This window comes from Mustela nivalis (assembly GCF_964662115.1).
Source record: "Mustela nivalis genome assembly, chromosome: 5".
Taxonomy (NCBI): domain Eukaryota; kingdom Metazoa; phylum Chordata; class Mammalia; order Carnivora; family Mustelidae; genus Mustela; species Mustela nivalis.
The window spans coordinates 116,883,014-116,902,871 of NC_139024.1; the positions used below are offsets into that span (position 1 = coordinate 116,883,014).

At 56.8% G+C, this 19,858-nt stretch overlaps 1 protein-coding gene across 4 annotated transcripts; it reads left to right on the top strand.

Moving 5' to 3' along the window:
• Positions 1-415: 415 nt before the first annotated feature.
• On the top strand, positions 416-18,594 carry SPDEF (SAM pointed domain containing ETS transcription factor). Of its 4 annotated transcripts, none has more exons than XM_082730162.1 (7): positions 441-546; positions 728-833; positions 11,185-11,649; positions 13,770-13,967; positions 15,442-15,489; positions 15,613-15,759; positions 17,917-18,594. In XM_082730162.1, the coding sequence occupies exons 3-7, from the start codon at positions 11,214-11,216 to the stop codon at positions 18,093-18,095; spliced, it is 1,008 nt and encodes a 335-aa protein (XP_082586288.1). In that variant the 5' UTR covers positions 441-546; positions 728-833; positions 11,185-11,213; the 3' UTR covers positions 18,096-18,594. The 4 variants fall into 4 exon arrangements, with proteins under 4 accessions (XP_082586285.1, XP_082586288.1, XP_082586286.1 ...); XM_082730160.1 differs by adding an exon at positions 8,461-8,508 and having other exon boundaries at positions 443-833; XM_082730161.1 differs by having other exon boundaries at positions 443-546; positions 694-833.
• Positions 18,595-19,858: the final 1,264 nt, after the last annotated feature.

Sequence of the window (19,858 nt, forward strand, 5' to 3'; positions counted from 1 at the left end):
TCTGAAGTTCCCTCCATCCCAGACAGTACCTCCTCCAAGAAGCCCTCTCTGACTTGCCTTGCTGGGTGCTTCCACAGCCCTCCACTGATGGTGGCTCTGACTTTCCGCTGAGCTGGCTCGTCTGTTCCCTAGTCGTGGCTCCTCCCTTCTAGTGTCCCGTCCCATGTCCCTCTAGATGTATCCTCTGTGCCTTGCACATACTTGGCGTGTAAACTTGGTAGCTATGCATCAGCTAACAAACATGGGTAAGTGAATGAATAAATGAATGAGTGAATGAATGAATGGGTTTTCTAGCTGCCAGCAGGTGGATCCCCCATTGAGAAGAGGGAGGCCTGCAAGGGTTAACCAGGAGCCCGCCTGTGGTCTGAGGTAAGCAGGGAGCGTATTTGTTCAGGTAAATAAGGAAGGATTACTTATAATGGGAAATCAGGCCTGGCCAACTCTTCATCTCACGGCTGCTTGACTTCCTCCCAGCACATTCCTGCACTGTGTTCGTGTCCACACCGCCCTGCAGACCTGGCCCCCTGAGCCCACCACAGCCTCCATGTAAGCCCCTTGGGCTAGGTCTTGCCACCGTGCCAACAGGTGGTCCTGGGCTGGGGGCAGAGGACTCCCTACGGGGCACAGGGCCCCAAGATCTCAGAGGGAGCCAGGCCCCCAGCAGCCCACCCAAGTATCCACCTCTGCCCCCAGCCCCTCTGGTCTTTGGCCCCACTGGTTCCCCCAGATGCCTGGCTGAGACCCAGCAGTGGCCCGCACTACCGACACCTCCTCCTGGCCCCCCGAGGTGGGTGCTGCCGCGGACGACTCCCCGGGCACGAAGCAGCTAACAGGTGAGTCTGATGGGAACCCAGAGCGCCTGGGTGTGGGGGCTTGTCCCTCCCAGCTGTGGAGAGGTGGGTGACAGGGGGCAGGACTTGGCATGGACTGCGAGCTCAGAAGTGATCCCTGGGTATTGTTGGTCCTATAATCCAGGTCCCTCACCCTCAGAAGCCCCAGCCCCTGCACAGGCAGTCCATCTGCCTCCCTGGGTGGACCCATGAGCCCGTGGGAGCCCCCAAGGCCATACCTTGAGCCCAGTCTGAACAGCCGGAAGGGAGGCCGTTCTCCAGGGGCAGAGCCTCGGCCCCCACGACATGGCCAGTTCTGCTTGGCTAGTAAAACACAGGCAACCTTTCTGCTCTGCCGGCCGCTGCTGCTCTGCGAGGGGAAGGGTCTACCAGGGGCCTGGCCATAGTGGGCAGGGGCTTGCTGAAGCCCCGAGACTCCGGGCTAGGCTCTAAGTTGGAGCAGGGGGGCCAGGCCCAGAGCCCAGGGGTTGGGGCAGGGCAATGATGTGATGGGTCTAGGACCCTGGTGGTCTGGGCTGCCAGGCAAAGCACCCAGGTTCAAGCACCCAGGGGAGCTAACGGCCTGGGAGCCCCAGTCTGGGTGCACTAGGAAAGAAATGGGATGCCCTTGAAGATGCTCCTTTGTCAGATTCACCAGATGTATCTTGTGGGGAGAGAGGGCGGCGCTGGTGGTGATGACAGGGTGGAAGGCTGAAGGGTCTGGATGTTTGGGGGCTCCCCTGAGGCTGGACAAGGGGTGTGTGTTGGTGGGGGTGTGCGCTAACACGTGCACAGGCATCTATCTGGGGGTGTGTGTTGGGGAGTGGGCAGGGCCACTGAGCAAGCCCTGGATCTCCTCACCCACCTAGCAGCCCATACCCAGGCCACAGGTCCCAAGGGGCCTGTCCCCTGTATGACAGCAATGGCCTTTCTCCTTTTCCTTGGCCAAGGCTGGGACCAGGCCTCATTTCCTGCCCCCACCTCCCCAATAAACAGCTTCACAGCAACCCCCAATAAAGCCGCATCTCCCCAGTACCAGCTGCTCTGCTGAGTAACAAAGCAAACAGGCATCAGGCTGCCCCTGGCCTCAGCTGGCGGATGGGATGGGCAGGAGACGGCCCAGCCCAGCTGGGGGTGGCGCCGGAGCCAAGGACTCCTGGCGCAGGGTCTCATCACCCCCGACTCACAGAAATGTGGGGAGAAAGACAACCTCAGTGCCCACTTGAAGTGGCTGAAGTGTGGAGGAGATGCTCAGGGGCAGGGGGCGCGGTGGGGGAGGGACGTAGAAGCCACCCTCTCCTTTGAGAAATGACAGTCATTTCCTCTGCTCCAGGCATCATGGGGGTTACCCAGAGGTGAGAACTCAGTCCCTGCTAGACTTGTGTCCAGTGACTTAAAATACTGATTGTAATGATAATGTGTGATAAGATATAATTATATAAATATAGGTAACTATATAAAATATACAGTGTGATGTCACTTTGTGGCATTTTGATTGCCACAAAGCCTCTCTGAATGAGATGGAGCTCCTCTGTCCATCAAGCCTGTGGGGATAGGGTAGGTACTCAGTAGGTGCTCAACTGATGATCTGAAATTTCGATGCTGGCAATAAGTAGAAAAAAACCAGGAAGGGATGCCTGGGTGGCTCAGTGGTTAAGCATCTGCCTTCAGCTCAAGTCATGATCCTGATGTCCTTCAATAAAGCCCAGCATCAGACTCCCTGCTCAGCGGGGAGTCTGCTTCTCCCTCTGCTCCTCCCCCTGCTCGTGTTCTCTCTCTCTCAAATAAATAAAATCTTTAAAAAAAAGAAAAGAAAAGAAAAGAAAGAAGAACAAAATAGGAGAAGCCACTTTTTACCGCTGAGGACATTGCAGATGTAAAGTTACAGCCCTGAAAGAGTTCGATCCACATTTTGTGCTTAAATGACATGGTGCAGCTTGAGTGTAACCTGGGGATATCATTTCAGACGGATCTAGGAAAAAAGACACTCTGGTGGAGGGGGCAAGAAGGGATGGGTTTAAGGCCCACCATGGATGACCTTGGGCTAGTCATTTCTCCTCCCCGTACTTGTAGCTGTAATGAGAAGTTTAGATAAGGGTTTTGCAGGCTGTGTAGGAGTTGGTGGAGGCAGGACAGCCTGCTGGATTTGCCAGCGCTCTAAGACGGGTATTTTCCCAGCCTTGTCCCCTAGACTATCTCCTGGCTCTGGCTCCTCCTAGAGGCCAGGGAAGGATGAGTGAGGCCCACAGCTGCCCTGGACTGGGCTAGAGAGCAGGATGACCTCAGGTAAGGCCCAGAGGGCTGCCCTTTCTGGCCAACCTCCACTCTTCCCCAGACTCCACTTGCCATCACCTTCTCCATTTGTTCCCCTCATTCCTCACCCCACTACCTTTCCCTCCCCTCTTCCCGCCCCATCCCCTCACCTGCTTTCAGGTGCCCCCTTCCTGAATGTTCAGCCCATCTCAGTTCACAAGGAATTTTCATCCACTTTGCCCTTAATCTTCATAACCTCTTAAAGCAAGCTCTTGACAGCCCATTTAATAGGCAGGGTCACTGAGTCTCCAAGGAAGCCAAGTCACTTACACCAGTCCCTGAGCAAGGAGATGGGGTTCAAAACTGATCTGGGACCCTCACCCTGCCCCCACTGTCCCCATCCCGTTCTTCGCCCCACCCTGTACCCCCAGCCAAGTGAGCAGCCTGTCAGGTAGAACAACTCTTCCCAAAGCAAACTTTGCACAAGCCGAGTTGCCCTGGGCTCTTCCTGACATTTAATGCTGGGCTCCTTCCCTTGCCTCGTTTGCATGCTCCCTGCTCAGGAGGTGCCCCCTGCCAGATTCTCCTCTCCCACCTTTCAGCAGCTGGGTGGGGCCTCCAGACGGGCCGGGGCGGGGTGGGGGGGGTGGGGGGGTGAGTCTCCTTATCCCTCCTGACCTCTCCTCCCCTGCCAGGGACCTGAGCGTGACTGCTGGGAACCAGACAGACCAGAGCCTACCCAGGACCTTAGCGAGGGACAGTGAGGTCTCTCTGCTGCCACCAGAACTGGGGAGCCCTGCCTTCTCCCTCCAGCTCTGGAGTTCAGGAGAGGGGACTGGAGGTGACTGCCCATTTAGGGTCTCAGCACCTGGGACTAGTGACATGGGTGGGGCCCTGAGTCTCTCTGCTCTTGGGCAGCAAGATCTTCCCACCTTGGACTCCCACATCCCCTTCTCAGGCTCTAGGACAGGAGGACAATGTGTCCCTGCTGACACCCACAGATGGGGGTGGGCCCCAATAACCCCCTAATTCCCCACCCATTTAAACCCCCTTCTTATTTTTTAAGATTTTTATTTATTTACTTGAGAGAGAGAGAGCATGATGGGGGGAGGGTCAAAGGGAGAAGCAGACTCCCTGCTGAGCAGGGATCCTGATGCAGGGCTCCATCCTGGGACTCCAGGATCATGACCCAAGCCGAAGGCAGACACTTAACCAACTGAGCCACCCAGGCGCCCTTAAACCTCTTTTTGAAGCAATGTCTGTTCTTAACCTCTCAGCAGCTCATTCTGGACTTTGATTGTTTTCTGCAATGTTGGAGTGCTTTCCCTTTGTCCTGAACCCCGCCTTCCAAGGCCCAAGGTGTGCTCCCTGGCCCTGTGATTAGGGCTGAAGGCACATTTTCTCCCTCAACCCTGTCAAGATTTTATGGATTTCCCAACCCGAAAGCTGCCTTTCCAGTGCTGTGCCTGGCCTGGGGGCAGCTGCCGAGGCACATGAGATGAGAGAGGAGGGGAACAAATGTGTTCACACACCTCTGGGAGATTACAAAGTCTGTCCTGCCAAACCCCAGAGACACAGTCGTCTTTGAGTCCCCGTGTCACCAAGAAGGCTGCGAGGATGAACCACAGTGCCATGGCAGAAGCCGGGTGCAACCCTGTGTTCTCACACCTCCGGCGACCCAGCTGGCTAGGGCTGCCCAGCCGAGGCAGGAGCTTGGGGACCCTGAGTGAGGGCAAAGGAGCTTGAAGGGGTGCTGGGACATGAACTTTATTTATACCAGGCATGTGCTCGATGAGGGGTTGAATGGAGAAGTGATTTGCAGTTTCTGTAAAGCCCTGAAAGTCAAGCAAGATTTGAACTTGACCTGGCTGGAAACTGGGGCTGTGGCCTGACCGACCACCCCAGCATCGGTGACTCCAAGCCCTGGACTTGTCTGGGCTGGGGTCTCGGGTGGCTGCATGAAGTGGGCAGGGGATGCTACTAGGGTGAGACCCCACCTGGCCGGTGATCTCTGAGACAGCCTGATCGGAAGGCGGGGCCGAGTCTCTCAGAGGAGGGAGGATGTGGGGGGGGGGCGGCACAGCCATACCCTTATTCTGCCCAAATGTCTGCCACGAATGGGGGGCCACCTCTGTTTCTCCACCATCTTCCTTCCAAGCCAAGCCAAGCCGAGCCGAGGGGCAAGATCCAGGCATAGGATCATAGAATCTGGACAGTATCTGGGTTAGAAAAGCCCTGAACGATGACTCCCCTGCTTCGGAGAACTGAAGAGGGCCCCAGGCACTGCCCAGGGCCTCACACACAGCATGAACAGAGCCTGACAGGACCGCATCTCCAGATGCTGAGGCCACACCCCCTCCCCCTTACGAGCAAACTCAAATGCAGGGGAGAGCTTGGGGCTGAGCTGGGTTCCTGCCCCTCCAGGCTGCAGCCCTCCATGCCACCCAGAGCTGCTTTCTAAGGGACTGGGTCAGTGGGTGGCCTCAGCAGAAGTGACAGGTGTGGGCAATTGGGGAGACCCTCGGGGCTGGGAGCTGCCAAGTCCCAGCACCAAGTGCAAAGAGAGAAGTGCTCAGTCACCACGGCGCCCATGTCTGTCAGGTGGGAGAGATAGTGACTGCCCCACAGTGTGGCTGTGAGAGCCCCACAAAGCAGCTTACAGAAAGGGTCTCAGAAAGGGTCACAAGCGATATCAGTGAGGCTGTGTGTCTGGATACCAGTGGTCCCTGATTCCTGGAGCCTCACCCCCAACCCCAATTCTCCACACACACCTCCTGGGCCCACTGACTGGCTCCTCAGCCTTCCAGAAAGGAGGGCTCCTGGGAAAGTGAGGTCTGTGGCTTGCACGAGTCTGGGATCTGAGGAGGTGGGAGAAAGCCAGGAAGCCTAGAAGAAACCTGCCTCCCCTGCTCTCACGCCCAGCCCAAGATAGGCAAGCTCTCCCCGTGGCCGCCCCCAGGGACCCACCTCCCTTCTTCCTACCATTGGAGACCCCAGGGGCAGCAGGTGCGTGGGGAGGGGCACAACGGTGTGCTGGAGGAAAGCTGGGGCTGCCCGAAGATGGCAAGCCTGGGACACCTTCCTGGGTAGGAAGGAAGCCTGTCCCATGCAGAGAGGGAGGACTCTGAACAGTGGGGTGGTCAGTAAGGAGGAGGTTGGGTTCTTTTCTTGGGCCCAACTTGTTTGAAGAGTAATTTCAAAGGGCAAGGGAGATGGGGTTCTGTGGAGGGAGGAGTGTGAGGGATAGGAGGAGGAGCAGAAGAGTGAGAAGGTAGAGGGGAGAGGCTGGGTCCAGACTCAGCGAAGGTTCAGAGAATCCAATCACGTTGCTCAGGCCGGTTGTGGGCACTGGCTGCGGACTCCCTGCGCCCTGGGCAGTCCCGGCTTCTCTCCAAGGTGCTGACCAGCCAACTGGGGGGGCTGGTCTGCGTGCCCCGGCCCACTCTGCATAGCTTCTGGCCAGGCCCTAGTCACATCCCCCAGAGTCCCCTGGCTCTCCCGTTAAAGGAGGCCCTTGCCTGGAAGGAGAGAGGGACTGACGGTCAGGACAGTGGGCCGCAGTGGGGAAGCCTGAGTGGGTCTGCTCCCCCCAGTGGAGAAAGGCCACCTCAGCTCAGTGGCAGGCACTGGTCACCCCCCTGCCCCTCCCACTCTCCTTGATGCTCCCTCACTGGGCTCTGCAGCCAGGGTCCTGGACTCTGGGTAGCCAGAAGTCGGGTCTCAGGATTGAGGTAGGGGTTCAAGAACATTTGTCCCACCCACAGTCCCTAGCCGGGGTGAGATCTAGGAGCCTAGATGGAGCAGGGTGTGGGAGACGGTCTCGGGCAGAGGAGACGCAAACCACGGACCGGACAGTGGCAGGAGACAGCTGCTACAAATCTCTAACTCTGGGTCCCTCTGGCCTCTCTCCTTGATCCGTCTTCCTGAGGGAGTGGGAAGTGCTGAGAGAAGGGGCTAATCCCTCTGGCCACTGCCCCCTGAATCTGGGCCTCAGCCTCCACCAGCTGTTACCAAACTTTCTTTGTCTGGAGTCTGAGCCAGAGCCTCTGGGGCAGAAGGGAGCCAGGACATGCTGAGCCTTAATCCAGACATGTGGTTTAATCCAGAAAAGATCAGCTCGAGGTTTGGGAGCTGAAGGCATCACTCAGGAGACGGACATTACCTCGGGCCTGGCAGAGGCTGGTAGGAGGGCCGGGCCTGCCCTCCTAAGGATGTGGATCAAACACAGGGTTTGTCCCAGGACCCTAGTCCTATGGAGCCATACCCTGAGGGTCAGCAGGCCCCCAATTTGGTCCTAGCTCTGCTGTGATCGTGGGCACGTCCTTGCCACTCTCTGAGTGTCGTTTTTCCCAATGCACATGTGTGCGTGTCTTCTTGGGCGAATAATCACCTGAGAACATAATCATGGCTGAATTGCATGGTGCAGTTGGGGAGAGCTGGGAAGTCAGAGGAGGAACCTGTTGCGGGGGGCTTCCTGGGAGAGGAGGCCTTTGCGCTGAGTTGTGATGAGAGGGAAGGGGCATTTTGGGCAGGGGGATGGCAGCACAAGAGAAAATAGCCATGTTGTGCCCACAGTACAGGAGAGAGGGAACCAGGGGAGAAATGTCATTGTCATTAGAACCTGGATATGGTCACCATGTTGATCAATCCCTGGTTCTGGTCCAGACCCTGCCTCTTACCAACAAAAGTATCCCTTCCCCATATGTGATCTACAAAACGATCACATAATGTATGGTCCCTTTCAACTCTGATAATCTGGACTGGGTAGGAGGTTGGCTCAGAGGTAGGTACCTGTCACTAGAATGGTGCAAGGCTGGCCAGGGGAGCCATGGAAGTTTCTTGAGCACAGGGGTGCCCAGTGAGGAACGTTGAAGGAAAATGAGCTTGACAGTGGGGTGGATTGAGCCAAGGGGAGGTAGGAATGGAAGATCAAGTGACCCAATCAGAAAGAGGGCAGGACTCTGGGAAAATGGACCAGCCAGAGCAAAACCCTCAGAAGGAATGTGGCACAATGAGCAGAGCCTGCATGGGGCCAGCTGGGGACTTCAAGCAAGCTGCCTAAGATCTCTGAGCCTCACTGTCCTCATCTATAACCTGGGGCTCTCGAGCCCTTGTCCCTCAGGGCTATGGGCAGTGAAGGGGATAATGGGCATGAGTACTCAGGGCATAGGCGGTGCCCTCCTGAGTCTGGCCCCGGAGCCTGGAGGAGAGAGTGTGGTAGGCTGGGCACCCAAACCCCCAGCTCCCTGACCAAAAAACCAAGGTCCCCCCAGATCTGGGCTGCTGGGGTCAGAGCTTTTCCCACCACCTCCCCAGTTGTGGACAGTCAGATCTTTCCTCCCACCACATGGTTAATTTTCAACTTATTTTTCACCAGGGAAGTGTTGGGAGCTGGGACCAAGCCTTGGTTGGGAGCAGGTGAAAGGTGAGGGGGGAGCTGGAATGTGGGGTGGGGAGGAAGTGGGAATTCTCTGCCATGAAGGAGCCCTGGGCCGGGAGTCCCGAGACCTGGATGCAAATCCCTTAGGTCTGTGCACCTTCACTTTCCTATCCACAGACTAGGAATGAGAATAGGGCCCAGGCTGCCTCTCTCCAGGGAGGGATGGATACAAGGGCGCTCACTCAACATGTCAGGGCCATGTCATCATGTCCTTACTGAGTGAATGCTGCCACCCGCCCTGCCCATTCATCCTCACTGACCCCTCAGGCCATGGTGCCCCGAAACCCAGCAGCTGCCTCCCATCCTACCTGTGGCTGCAGCCAAGCAAACAGGAGGGCCATGAGAGAAGCGTGTTCTCCTGCTTCTTGGAAAAGCTCCCGTCTTCCTGGCATATGGCCCAGGGTGCTGGCAGAGACTGTCCTAACGTGGCAGGCATGGGAGCTCTGGGGACATGGATGGGGCGGGAGGCAGGTAGGGGTGATGAGGGAGGGGTGGGGGTCTGAGAGGGGCTCTCCAGGGGTGGGGCCTCCTAGGGGGTAGGGCGTGGGCGCAGGCCGGGTTGGGGACCCAGGAGCAGAGCGGGCTGTGGGCGCTGCCTAGATAAATAATGTTGGGCCCACAGCACACATGTGTGTTTGCACAGAAGGCCTTGAAATGATTCCAGGCCTGCCCTCTGTCCCCCACAACCCCAGTCCCCCTCCTTCCCTGCTCACCCCACCCCACCCTGACCTTTCCTTCCTTGTCACTTAAAGGAACACTTGAAAGGGAGAATCAAAATCAAAGGAAACACCCTTCTCTCTTGCTGGCACTCTCTCTGCCACAGGAAACTACACGGCTGCCATGTACAGTTGGGAAGGTTGAGCACTGCACAAGGGAGGGGAGAAGAGGGAGTTGAAATCCCACTTGGGCTCCAGTCACCCAACTGCTATCCAGAGAGAAAGGTCACCCTGTGCTGAGATATTTGAAGGTGTGGAATGGGCTAACAGCAGCCCTAGAGATGCCAGAAGTGTTTCCCAACTGGGCTCTTTAGGGCAAATGAACACCAAGGCTAAGCAGGTCAATCCCACAGTGTGACTCACGATGGGCCGGGAGACTTCCTCCCAGTCCCAGCATGGCACAAGAAATGCCTCCAGGAGAGCTTACCAGTCCTTTGACTAAAGCCTCTTCCTCTTACTGGCCAGAGGTCTTTAAAGCAGCAATTCTCAAATGTGAACAAATATAGAATCACCCCCCAAGGCCTGTTGAAATGCACTGCTGGGCTTCCCCCAGCTTCTGATTCAGCTCTGGGGCAAGCCTGAGAATCTGCATTTTTGCCAAGTTCCCAGGGGGTGCTGTCGCTGCTGGTCCAGGCACCCCACTGTGAGAAACACTGCTTTCCGAACACGAACACACGTTAATTTGGCCTTAGTGTGTTTTTCTGTTCCTTTTGTCCGTGCTGATTTTACTGAGGGCACATATATGTTGATAATCTTCCACAGGGACTTATTCGCACAGATCACAGGAACAGCCCAGAAACCTGGCTGTCTTGGTGTATGTACATCTGACTTCCCCAAGCTGCCAGCTCCAATATGGGGTTCAGAGACAAAGGGCCTAGAGGCAAAGCAGACTGCATGACTGATGGGAAAAGAAGCCTCTAGCTATGTGTTGAGACCAGGGGTACACCCCTGGGGGGCCTTGGGGCAGTAGAAGGAAGCAATGTGTGAGTCGCTGGGGGCCTTCCTCACTGGGGAACCAGAGCATGGGTCTTCTCACCAGCCCCTGATCTCGTCCATCCTCCCCACCCCCACTGCTCTGTTCCCACACCAGCAAACCCCCTCCCCACCACCCCTATCTCTGTGCTGGGCAAGAGCAAATGAGAGAGCCTTGGGAGCTAGGAGGGGCTGGGGCAGCATCTCTGGGGAGAGTGAGGTAGGATGGGGACCAGAAACCCAGTCCTGAGTGGGTGTGGGGGTCTTTGGTCCCAATCTCAGTGGTGTTCAGCTGGAAATTTATCCACACCCCCCAGATGGCCCTGTGGGAGGGGAAGGGGGGGTTCTTCCTCCCTGACTTGTGAGGGGATTCTACCCCATCACACCCCTCACTTGCTCCTTTCTTCCTTCCTTCACCTAAAGGTGAAGGTGATGGTGACTTTCTCCCTTCCCCACCCTCCTTAAGGGAAGAATAAAAGAAAACAAGCTCTGCTATAGCAGGAAAGATTGAGGTTAGATCTTAGAAGGAACTTTCTCTCCAAGGCAGTGGACTGGGCTCTGGGCATGGGCTGGTCCAGGGACAGAGGCCCAGACATTAAAGACTCCTTGTCCAGGCCTCAGTTTGCTCACCTACCAAATGGGGCCACTCATGCCTTCAATGGTGAGGCTTCAGTGAGGTCAAGAACCTCAGAAGGTTGTTTTAAGAGTGCCACGTGGGTAAAGATCTGCTTTCAGCCACCCTGGTTTCCTTGGGGAGTGAGGGAGCTGTGCGTTTATACCTCACTGTCTTTCTCAGCCAGAAGCCTATCTGCCCAGCCCTGTCCTAACTGCCCAGTGACCCGGAAGCCCCAGCTCTCTCCCAGGCCCAGCCACTGCCCACTGAGCCCCTCATCCCCGTAACCAGCTTAGTGGCCCCCAGGGGGGATGGGGAAGCAGCCAGAGCCTGAGTCCCCATCCTCTCTTCTTTCCGCAGACACAGCCACCGGCCCAAGCGACAGCGGCATGGGCAGCGCCAGTCCCGGCCTGAGCAGCGTGTCCCCCAGCCGCCTCCTGCTGCCCCCCGACACTGTGCTGCGGACAGGCCTGGAAAAGGCAGCCGCAGAGGTGGCGGGGCCCGAGAGACGGGACTGGAGCCCCAGCCCGCCGGCCACACCTGAGCAGGGCCTGTCCGCCTTCTACCTCTCCTACTTTGACATGCTGTACTCTGAGGACAGCGGCTGGGCTGCCAAGGGTCCCGGGGCCAGCGCGCGGGAGGAGCCGTCCGAGGAGCCTGAGCAGTGCCCAGTCATCGACAGCCAAGCTGCTGGGGGCAGCCTGGACTTGGCACCAGGGGGGCTGACGCTGGAGGAGCACTCCCTGGAGCAGGTGCAGTCCATGGTGGTGGGTGAGGTGCTCAAGGACATCGAGACTGCCTGCAAGCTGCTCAACATTGCTGCCGGTGAGGCCTCCCGCGGGGCCGCCTCTGGGAGGTTGGGCACAAGCTGGGTGGAGGTCACGAGGGTGGGGAGTTTGGCAAGGGTACTGTCTGTGGCGCTCTGGCCACCACCACCTCCCCCCGCCCAGCCTCAGCAGCCCCAGTGGTGCTGGTGATTCTGTACCTACGGGTGGCCCATAGCCTATAGCAGCTGGGTGCCTGGGGGAGGTTCTGACCCTCTCTGTGCCCCAACTACCGGGGGCACTGAACCTGAGCTCTACACCATCCGGCCCACCACCTCCTCCTGGACTCCTCTCCACGTTCTCCTCATTTACTCAGCTCCAGCCACACCGGCTCTTCACTGCTCCCACGACACTCATACCTCAGGACCTTTGCATCTTCTGGTCTCTCAATCTAAAACGCTCTTCCCCCAAATACTTACTTGGCTCACCCTTGCCTCCTTCAGATCTAGACTCAATGGCACTGTTTTGAGGAGGATTTTCCTGACACATCTATTGAATTTACTGTCCATACACCACCTGATTCCTCCTCCCTGCTTTCTCTCTCCTGTTGCATGTACTGATACCCTGCGTATTTTATTGATTGACCATATTTGCTGTCTGTCTCCCCCACTGAAATGTACACACCCTAAGGGCAGGGATTTTCCTTTGTTGTGTTCATGGCTACATCCCCAGGTCCTAGGATGGCACCTTGCACACAGTAGATGCTCGATAAACAGTAGTTTCTTAACATGCCAGGCCCTGTTCTAGCACAGTGAGGGGGGGTGGATTAAGTGGTGAACACTGCACAAGGGCCCCCTTCTTCAGGAAGCTGACATTACAGCTAGGAAAACGGATCAGAGATACGGAGATAAGTGTCCCTGGTCCGGTCGTCATGAAGGCTCTGATGAGGAAGGGGCACTAGGAACACAGGCACCTGTATACCTGTCACAGGCTGGGAAGTATGGTTATGGCACTGATGCTGTGGGCCTCCAGCCTCCTGCTCCTGCACCGTCCCTCCAGCTTTGGGCAGACCTGATCCATCTCCTTGAGTGCTAGGTCCCGGCCTTTGAGTATTGAGGTCTCAGCTGCTTTCAGGCATCCCTCAGGCCCAGCCCTTCCTCCTCAGAGTCATCCTGGACTTGCGCGTCCCCCCAGACCATCCCAGCTGGTGTACCCCCGCCCCCACCCCAGGCAGCTCTTCCCCTACCCCTGTCGTCTTCCAGTTACCCAATGTCCCTGCCAGTCCCCACTGCTGGACGTTTTCCCAAGGTGCCTCCTCTCCCACACTGGGCTGAGGAGGGGCCTGCCCTCTCAACAATGGGGACAGAAACAAATTGCTTTGACCCTGGGAAGGAAAACGAGTTTATTAAGTGGGGGTAGCCCAGCCTGCAGGTCACCTAGCTGGGGCAACAGCTTAGACCAGAGTGTGCACTTGGAGGCCCCATTAGGACCATGCCTAGCAGCCCAGCCTCCCCCCATGAGTCCTGCAGGGCTCAGCCCAGAGCAGCTCTCCAGGGGGATGTCCAGGACCTAACCAGTGATTCTCTTCCTGGCCCCTGAGGCCTATAGCTATCCCCCGATGGCTTGATGCCCTGCCATTTATTCATTCAGTGTAGACGCACTGAGCAGCTACTATGTACCCAGCCCCTTGCTGGGTGTTGGACAAGGGGCTAGTACTCTCTGTGCCTCAGTTTCCTCATCTGTAAAACGCAGCACAGTTTGGGCTGTGGCTCTGGTTCCTTGAAGGATTTGGGGAAGGCAAGAGGCAGCTGGGAGACAAACTCAGGTGTCTGGTTTAATGTCACCAATGTCAGTCTCCCCTCCAGGACTGGGGCTTCCTGAAAGGCCCCTTGGAGGGCCTGGAGGGGTCGGGAAGACTTGAGGTCCTGGTGAGGTGGGGGGGTACAGAGGTCCCAGGCTACCCTGCCCAGAGCCAAGTTTGTTTTTAGGGCCCTGGCTGCTCCCTCTTGCTCCCCTCTTTTCTCAGGTGCCCCCTCCACAGGCCTGTCTGGTCTGGCCTGTTCTAACCCCCGGAGCCTCTGGTCCTGGTCCCAAGCTGCTTCCAGTTCCCAGGGGCACCCCACGAGATGTAGGTGATGCCCTCCGCCCGCCCTTGGAACTGAGGGAGTGTCTCTTGCCCAGACCCCGTAGACTGGAGCCCTGGCAACGTGCAGAAGTGGCTCCTGTGGACGGAGCACCAGTACCGGCTGCCGCCCGTGGGCAAGGCCTTCCAGGAGCTGGGGGGCAAGGAGCTGTGTGCCATGTCGGAGGAGCAGTTCCGCCAGCGCTCTCCTCTGGGTGGCGACGTGCTCCACGCCCACCTGGACATCTGGAAATCAGGTGGGACATAGCCTGGGAGAGCTGTGACTCCCAAGCTCCAGGTCCGGGACACGGAGTAGGGGGGACTGGGGGTGGGGGCGGTCGTTCCAGAACACTAGCCAGGCTTATTGGCTGCTGGGGCGGCAGCTGCTTGCTCCCAGTCTGGGCTCTGTTCTAAATCTCAGTCCCCCTGGCAACTGCCTCCAGGGATCCTGGACGAATTCTCCAGCCTCGACCCGCTCCCAGCCCCGCTCAAGCCCACAGAACTTAGGGCAGGGCATGGGGTAAGTTAGAAGGCAGGTGTTTGATTCTGGGAATACGGATGGCATAGTTGATGGGGACCGTGGGTACTATGAGGCCCCTCTTTGTCCCTTTCTTTTTTAAAGTTCATGTGTTTATTTTGTGCTGTTTCTCATTAAACAAGTAGTGAGGTAATACATGTGCATGATTTCTAAAAAGACCATAGTGAGGGGCACCTGGGTTGCTCAATCAGTTAAGTGTCTGCCTTTGGCTCAGGTCATCATCCCAGGGTCCTGGGATTGAGCCCTACATCGGGCTCCCTGCTCAGAAGGGAGCCTGCTTCTCCCTCTTGCTCTGTCTACCACTCCCCCAGCTCGTGCTCTCTCCCTCTCTCTTTGCCAAATAAATAAATAAATAAAATCTTTAAAAAGACAATAGTGGGGGCACCTGGGTGGCTCAGTGGGTTAAAGCCTCTATCTTCGGCTCAGGCCATGGTCCCAGGGTCCTGGGATCGAGCCCCGCATCGGGCTCCCCGCTCAGTAGGGAGCCTGCTTCCTCCTCTCTCTCTCTCTCTCTCTGCCTGCCTCTCTGCCTACTTGTAATCTGTCTGTCAAACAAATAAATTAAATTTTTTAAAAAAGACAATAGTGAAAAATAATACTATGAAAAGTAATTTTCCCTCTCACTCCCGACCCCCAGTCCCCCTCCTTAGAGGCAAACACGGTTTCCTGGGCACCTTGCTGGGGAGAGTCTATGCACACAGCGAGCAAACACACATGTGAGGTTTTCACCCCTTTGTAACATAAATAGCTCCAAAGTATCGCACTGTTCTGCGCTCCATGTATCTTGGATTTTGTTCCCGCATCAGCATCTCTACATTCGCCCTATTTCTAATGGCTGGGTGCCATCCCCTTAATGTTTAAATCATCTCTCATCCCACCGGATGTCCTGGACAGAGCTATGAGCTTTGGAAGAGGCAGTGCTTGCTGAGAGTCAAGGCCCCCGCCCTTGGGCATGGGACCCACCCATATGACCAGCAGAGACCAGTGTCCCACCCTAGCCCAGGGGCAGGCAAGTGTAGGAGCAGTCCTAGCCAAGCAAGAGCCAGGTGGTGATGGGGGCAGGAGCCCACTGCCTCCACGCCCGTTTGCTGGCCACAGGGGGTGGTTGCTATGGCCCCACAGTCCCACCCAAGCCCCCTCCTCCACCCTTGGAGCTGGCCCTGGGTCTCCAGCCTTCTCTCCCTGCCCTGCAGCGGCCTGGATGAAAGAGAGGACTTCTCCCGGAACCATCCACTACTGTGGTGAGCCAGGGCCCTCAGGGTAGAGGGGGAGGGGGCCCGGGGTCTGGGGGCGGGGCTTGAGGGATGGCTGGATCTGAAGCAGGTGGCCTCTGCCGCTCACCGTCACCCTACCCGGCTGCCTAGCCTCCGCCAGCGAGGACAGCTGGACCGACAGTGAGGTGGACTCCTCCTGCTCCGGGCAGCCCATCCACCTGTGGCAGTTCCTCAAGGAGCTGCTGCTCAAGCCTCACAGCTATGGCCGTTTCATCCGGTGGCTCAACAAGGAGAAGGGTGAGCCGGGCCCTGGGCGGGGGTGGGGCGGGGGCGGGCAAGGGCGCTGCTGGCCTCCTGGCGCCAGACACAGGGGAGGGCTGGGGATTGGGCAGAGAGGCCTCATGGCCCCCACCGTGCCCCTGAACTCCAGACACTGGGCAATCCGGGCCTGGCCCGGGGGGCTGTGTGCCTTCGCGTCTGAACCGGTCTCCTGGCCGCGCCCTGTCTTGTTTAGGACACTGGCTCCTCACGGTGCCTGGGACATACTAAGGCTGGGACTTGGACACAGTCTTTGCCTGCAACACATTGTTAGCTTCACCGGGGAGACGGCTGGGGTCCAGCTTGAAACCCCATGCAATCCGCATAGGCCGTATTAGACTTCCCCATAATCCCATCATAAACCTTTTTTAATAGGTGAATTTAATTTTAATACTACTTTTATTTAATCTGCTATTATAAATTATTAAAATTTCAACATATAATTAATATAAAATTATTAATGAGATATTCTAAGTCTTCAAACTCTCATGTGTATTTTATCCTTATAGCCTATCTCAATCAGATTTGCCAGATTTCAAGTGCTCAAGGCCACATATTACTTCATTGGACAGGACTAGATGTGTGTGTGTGTGAGAGAGAGTGTTGGAAAACACTCAGAGTCAAGAAACCTGGGTTTTAGTCCCCATCCTGTCATCTGTAGCTAGGGGTACTGGGACCTCAGTCTTCTTATCTGGAAAATGGACTGCGTCCATTCATCCAACAACCACTCATTGAATACTTCCTCTGTGCACACTTGCCTGGGCAACATTAATGGAGAATTAGTGTCCTCATGGTCTAGGGAGAATTTGGCTGCACCCCATCTTTGAGGGACCTGCAATGTTGTGGGAAAGCTGGCCGTGAAAGGAGCTGACCTACAGAGCATGGCAGGGCTGTGACAGGGTGGTGGGGGCAGCTGTGCCGTGGTCCAGGAGGACTTCACGAGGGCAGTGACTTGGGCTGAGTGGGAAGGATGAATGGGGCTAGAGGTGGGTAGAGAGAAGTTCCTGCATATTTGAAATGTATATTTGAAATATGTTGTATTTTTTGAAATATATTGTATATTTGAAGTATATATTTGAAACTTAATGTGAGCCAGTCTTCAGGGATAGACCATGATAGACTTCCAGGGGAAGGAGATCAAGGGAGGGTGGGGTGATCTGGGAAGGCTTCCTGGAGGGGGTATGCTGACCTGCGTTTTTCCCAGGAGACCTGGGGTGTAAACCATGTAATAGTTCCTCTCAAGGGGTAGCTCCTTCACGCTCCATTGTAAGCTCTTTCTGTCACCACTCAAAAATGGTAGTCACTACAGCCCCCTCCACCAACTGGAGAAGGGGGACAGCTTCTTCTTCTTCTTCTTCTTTTTTTTTTAAAGATTTTATTTATTTATCTGACAGACAGAGATCACAAGTAGGCAGAGAAGCAGGCAGAAAGAGAGGAGGAAGCAGGCTCCCTGCTAAGCAGAGATCCCGATGTGGGGCTCGATCCCAGGACCCTGGGATCATGACCTGAGCCTAAGGCAGAGGCTTTAACCCACTGAGTCATCCAGGTGCCCTAAGGGGACAGCTTCTAACGGTAGAATATGGGAGAGCCAGGCCTCAAACCCAGGTCAGCCCAGCTCCAAATCCTCTGAATGGATCCTACCAGAAAGGGCAGTGCTAGCTTAAATGTCTGAGACTGGCAAAGAGGTCTTTCAGGCTTAGGAACTGCTGGAGAAGGCGGCCAGCGCGGGCGCAGTGGTAGGGGTGTGGATGACCTTGACAGATGAGACGTGGGCACAACGCAGAGCCCCGCAGGGCTTTTGGATCAGGTGTACCAACCCCACAGCAGGAGCAGAGGCTGGCAGGGGCCAGGCCTTCAGGGCCCCTGATAACCCAAAAACGGACGCAGGCTCACCCTGCACTCAGGAGGTGGGAGACTCCAGGTAGCATTTCCCAAATTATTGGTCCCCATGACGCACTCTGCACAGATGTCTTTGACCCTCACCGCAACCTTGGGAAGAGGTCTTATGCTCCCACCGCCCCCGTCCCCCGCCCCCCAGTCTAGCTCTTGCTCCCAGTCAACACTGGCCCCCTTGGCTTTTTGAGTCTGACCTGTTGGTTTCAATCTTTTACCCTCCTTTTGCCCCCCACCCCCCAGGCATCTTCAAAATCGAGGACTCCGCCCAGGTGGCCCGGCTGTGGGGCATCCGCAAGAATCGGCCTGCCATGAACTACGACAAGCTGAGCCGTTCCATCCGCCAGTATTACAAGAAAGGCATCATCCGGAAGCCGGACATCTCCCAGCGCCTCGTCTACCAGTTTGTGCACCCCATCTGAGGGCTGCGGGCCAGGCCAGGCCTTAGGCAGGCCAGGCCTTAGGCCTGAAACTCGCCCTCACTAGCCCTCCCTCCTGCCCGCCCCTGCCTCTGCCGGAGCTGCAGGAGAGGGCAGTCTGCTGGCATTGGAGTCCAAGGTCAGGGAGGCGGCAGCCCAGAGCTCCCAGGGGTCTAAGGGAGCTCTCTGGGGCCCAAGGGACCCCAGGGTGGCAGTGCTTCCTCCTCGGGTCTGACTGCTCACATGCTCGGTCTTCTGGAGGATGGAAGAAGGTTCCAGGCCATCCTCAGTATTCATGGCTCCCCGGGGAAGGCTCTGACCCTCGGATTTCCAGAGCGGAGCCAGCCAAATGGCTATTGACTTAGCCAAGGCCACTCGTAGTCCAGTGCTCCCTGCCACCCATTCTGCACCATGCTTGGCGTGGTGTGGGACACGTCTGCCCCCTGCATTGGGAAGCCAGGGGTGCTCCTGGGAATGGGTAATAAAGATACTAGAGAACCAACACGGCAGTGTCTGTGCAGCAAGTGAATGACACAGCTCTGAGGCCACCAATTCTCAGAGTCATTGTGGTCACAGTGCCCTTGGGGTGGTCAAAAGAGGCTTCCTGGGGGAGGCGGCATTGGGCTGAGCCTACAAGGAAAGGGATCGTTGATTGGTAGAAGCTGTGGGAGAGAGGCAGTGAGCCATCAAGGCCAAGGAGGGCCTGGAATGACCCTCATCTCCTCCCCTCCCAGGCCGGTGCCCAAAGGAGGGAGCAGGACTGGAGCTGGAGGGGACTTGCAAGGGGATCCTGAGCCTCTGCTTCTGTTTGGCCAACCCCGGGGGCTCTGAGACGGGACAGCAGGGGCGCAGGGAAGGTGGGCTCTTCAGCCCCTGCTGTGGGACCCTGGCTCTGCAGCAGCAAACATGGTGGAAGAGAGGTTGGCTTGTTTGCGGTGTCCCTCTCTTGGCAGGAGTCATGGACCTCTGCGATGCTCCCTGTGAAGCACCCCACACTGATGAGGAGCAATGGGGGTCAGGAGTCCTGCACGCTGGGGTAGATGGGGACCTCCCACCCACTATCCGGAAGGCAGCATGTCTCAGCCTCCTCATATTTGTTCAGCCAGCTCCCGTGTCCTGAGTACCGAATACATACTTGATGCTTGCACTGGTTTTCTATCATTAACCTTCCCAACAAAACTGGGGGCTACCCTGCTGTTCTGCAGACAATGAAACAGGCTCAGAGCCGTGAAGTGACTTACTCAGAGTCACACAGTCGATCGGCGACAGAACCAAACACTGAACCCACAGGACAGTGCTCTCTCTGCCCCTCCATGCCTCTTGCTCTGTGATTGGTCAGCACTTTTTGCTCCCATAACCCTCCACTTCTGATGCCAGACTCCCAAGAGACGGGACTGGGAGCCAGCCAGTGCTGCCCAGGCCACTGAGGGTTAAATGCTGCCCCATATTGCTGCCTTCTGCCCCCAGCAATTTTATTGTCTCCAGAAGAAAGTTTACTCCTGGCAGTGAGCAAACAACAGCTTGGCATCTGTCAGTTGGGACTGGGACAGGACTAGGGGGCCCTGCCCCAGGCCTGTGCCTCTCTGGGCCCCCGGCTGTCTGCCTCCTCCCAGGGAGGGGGCCCACTGGGACTCTGGCCAGCACTCAGCTCAGCTCTGCTGAACTGGTTTTGTCTCCAGCCTTCTTGCCCTGCCCCCCAAGCAGAGTCCCTGGAGCCACCTGCTGGTGTGCCCCCAGCTGGACCTGGGCCTGGAGCAGCCTGGGGT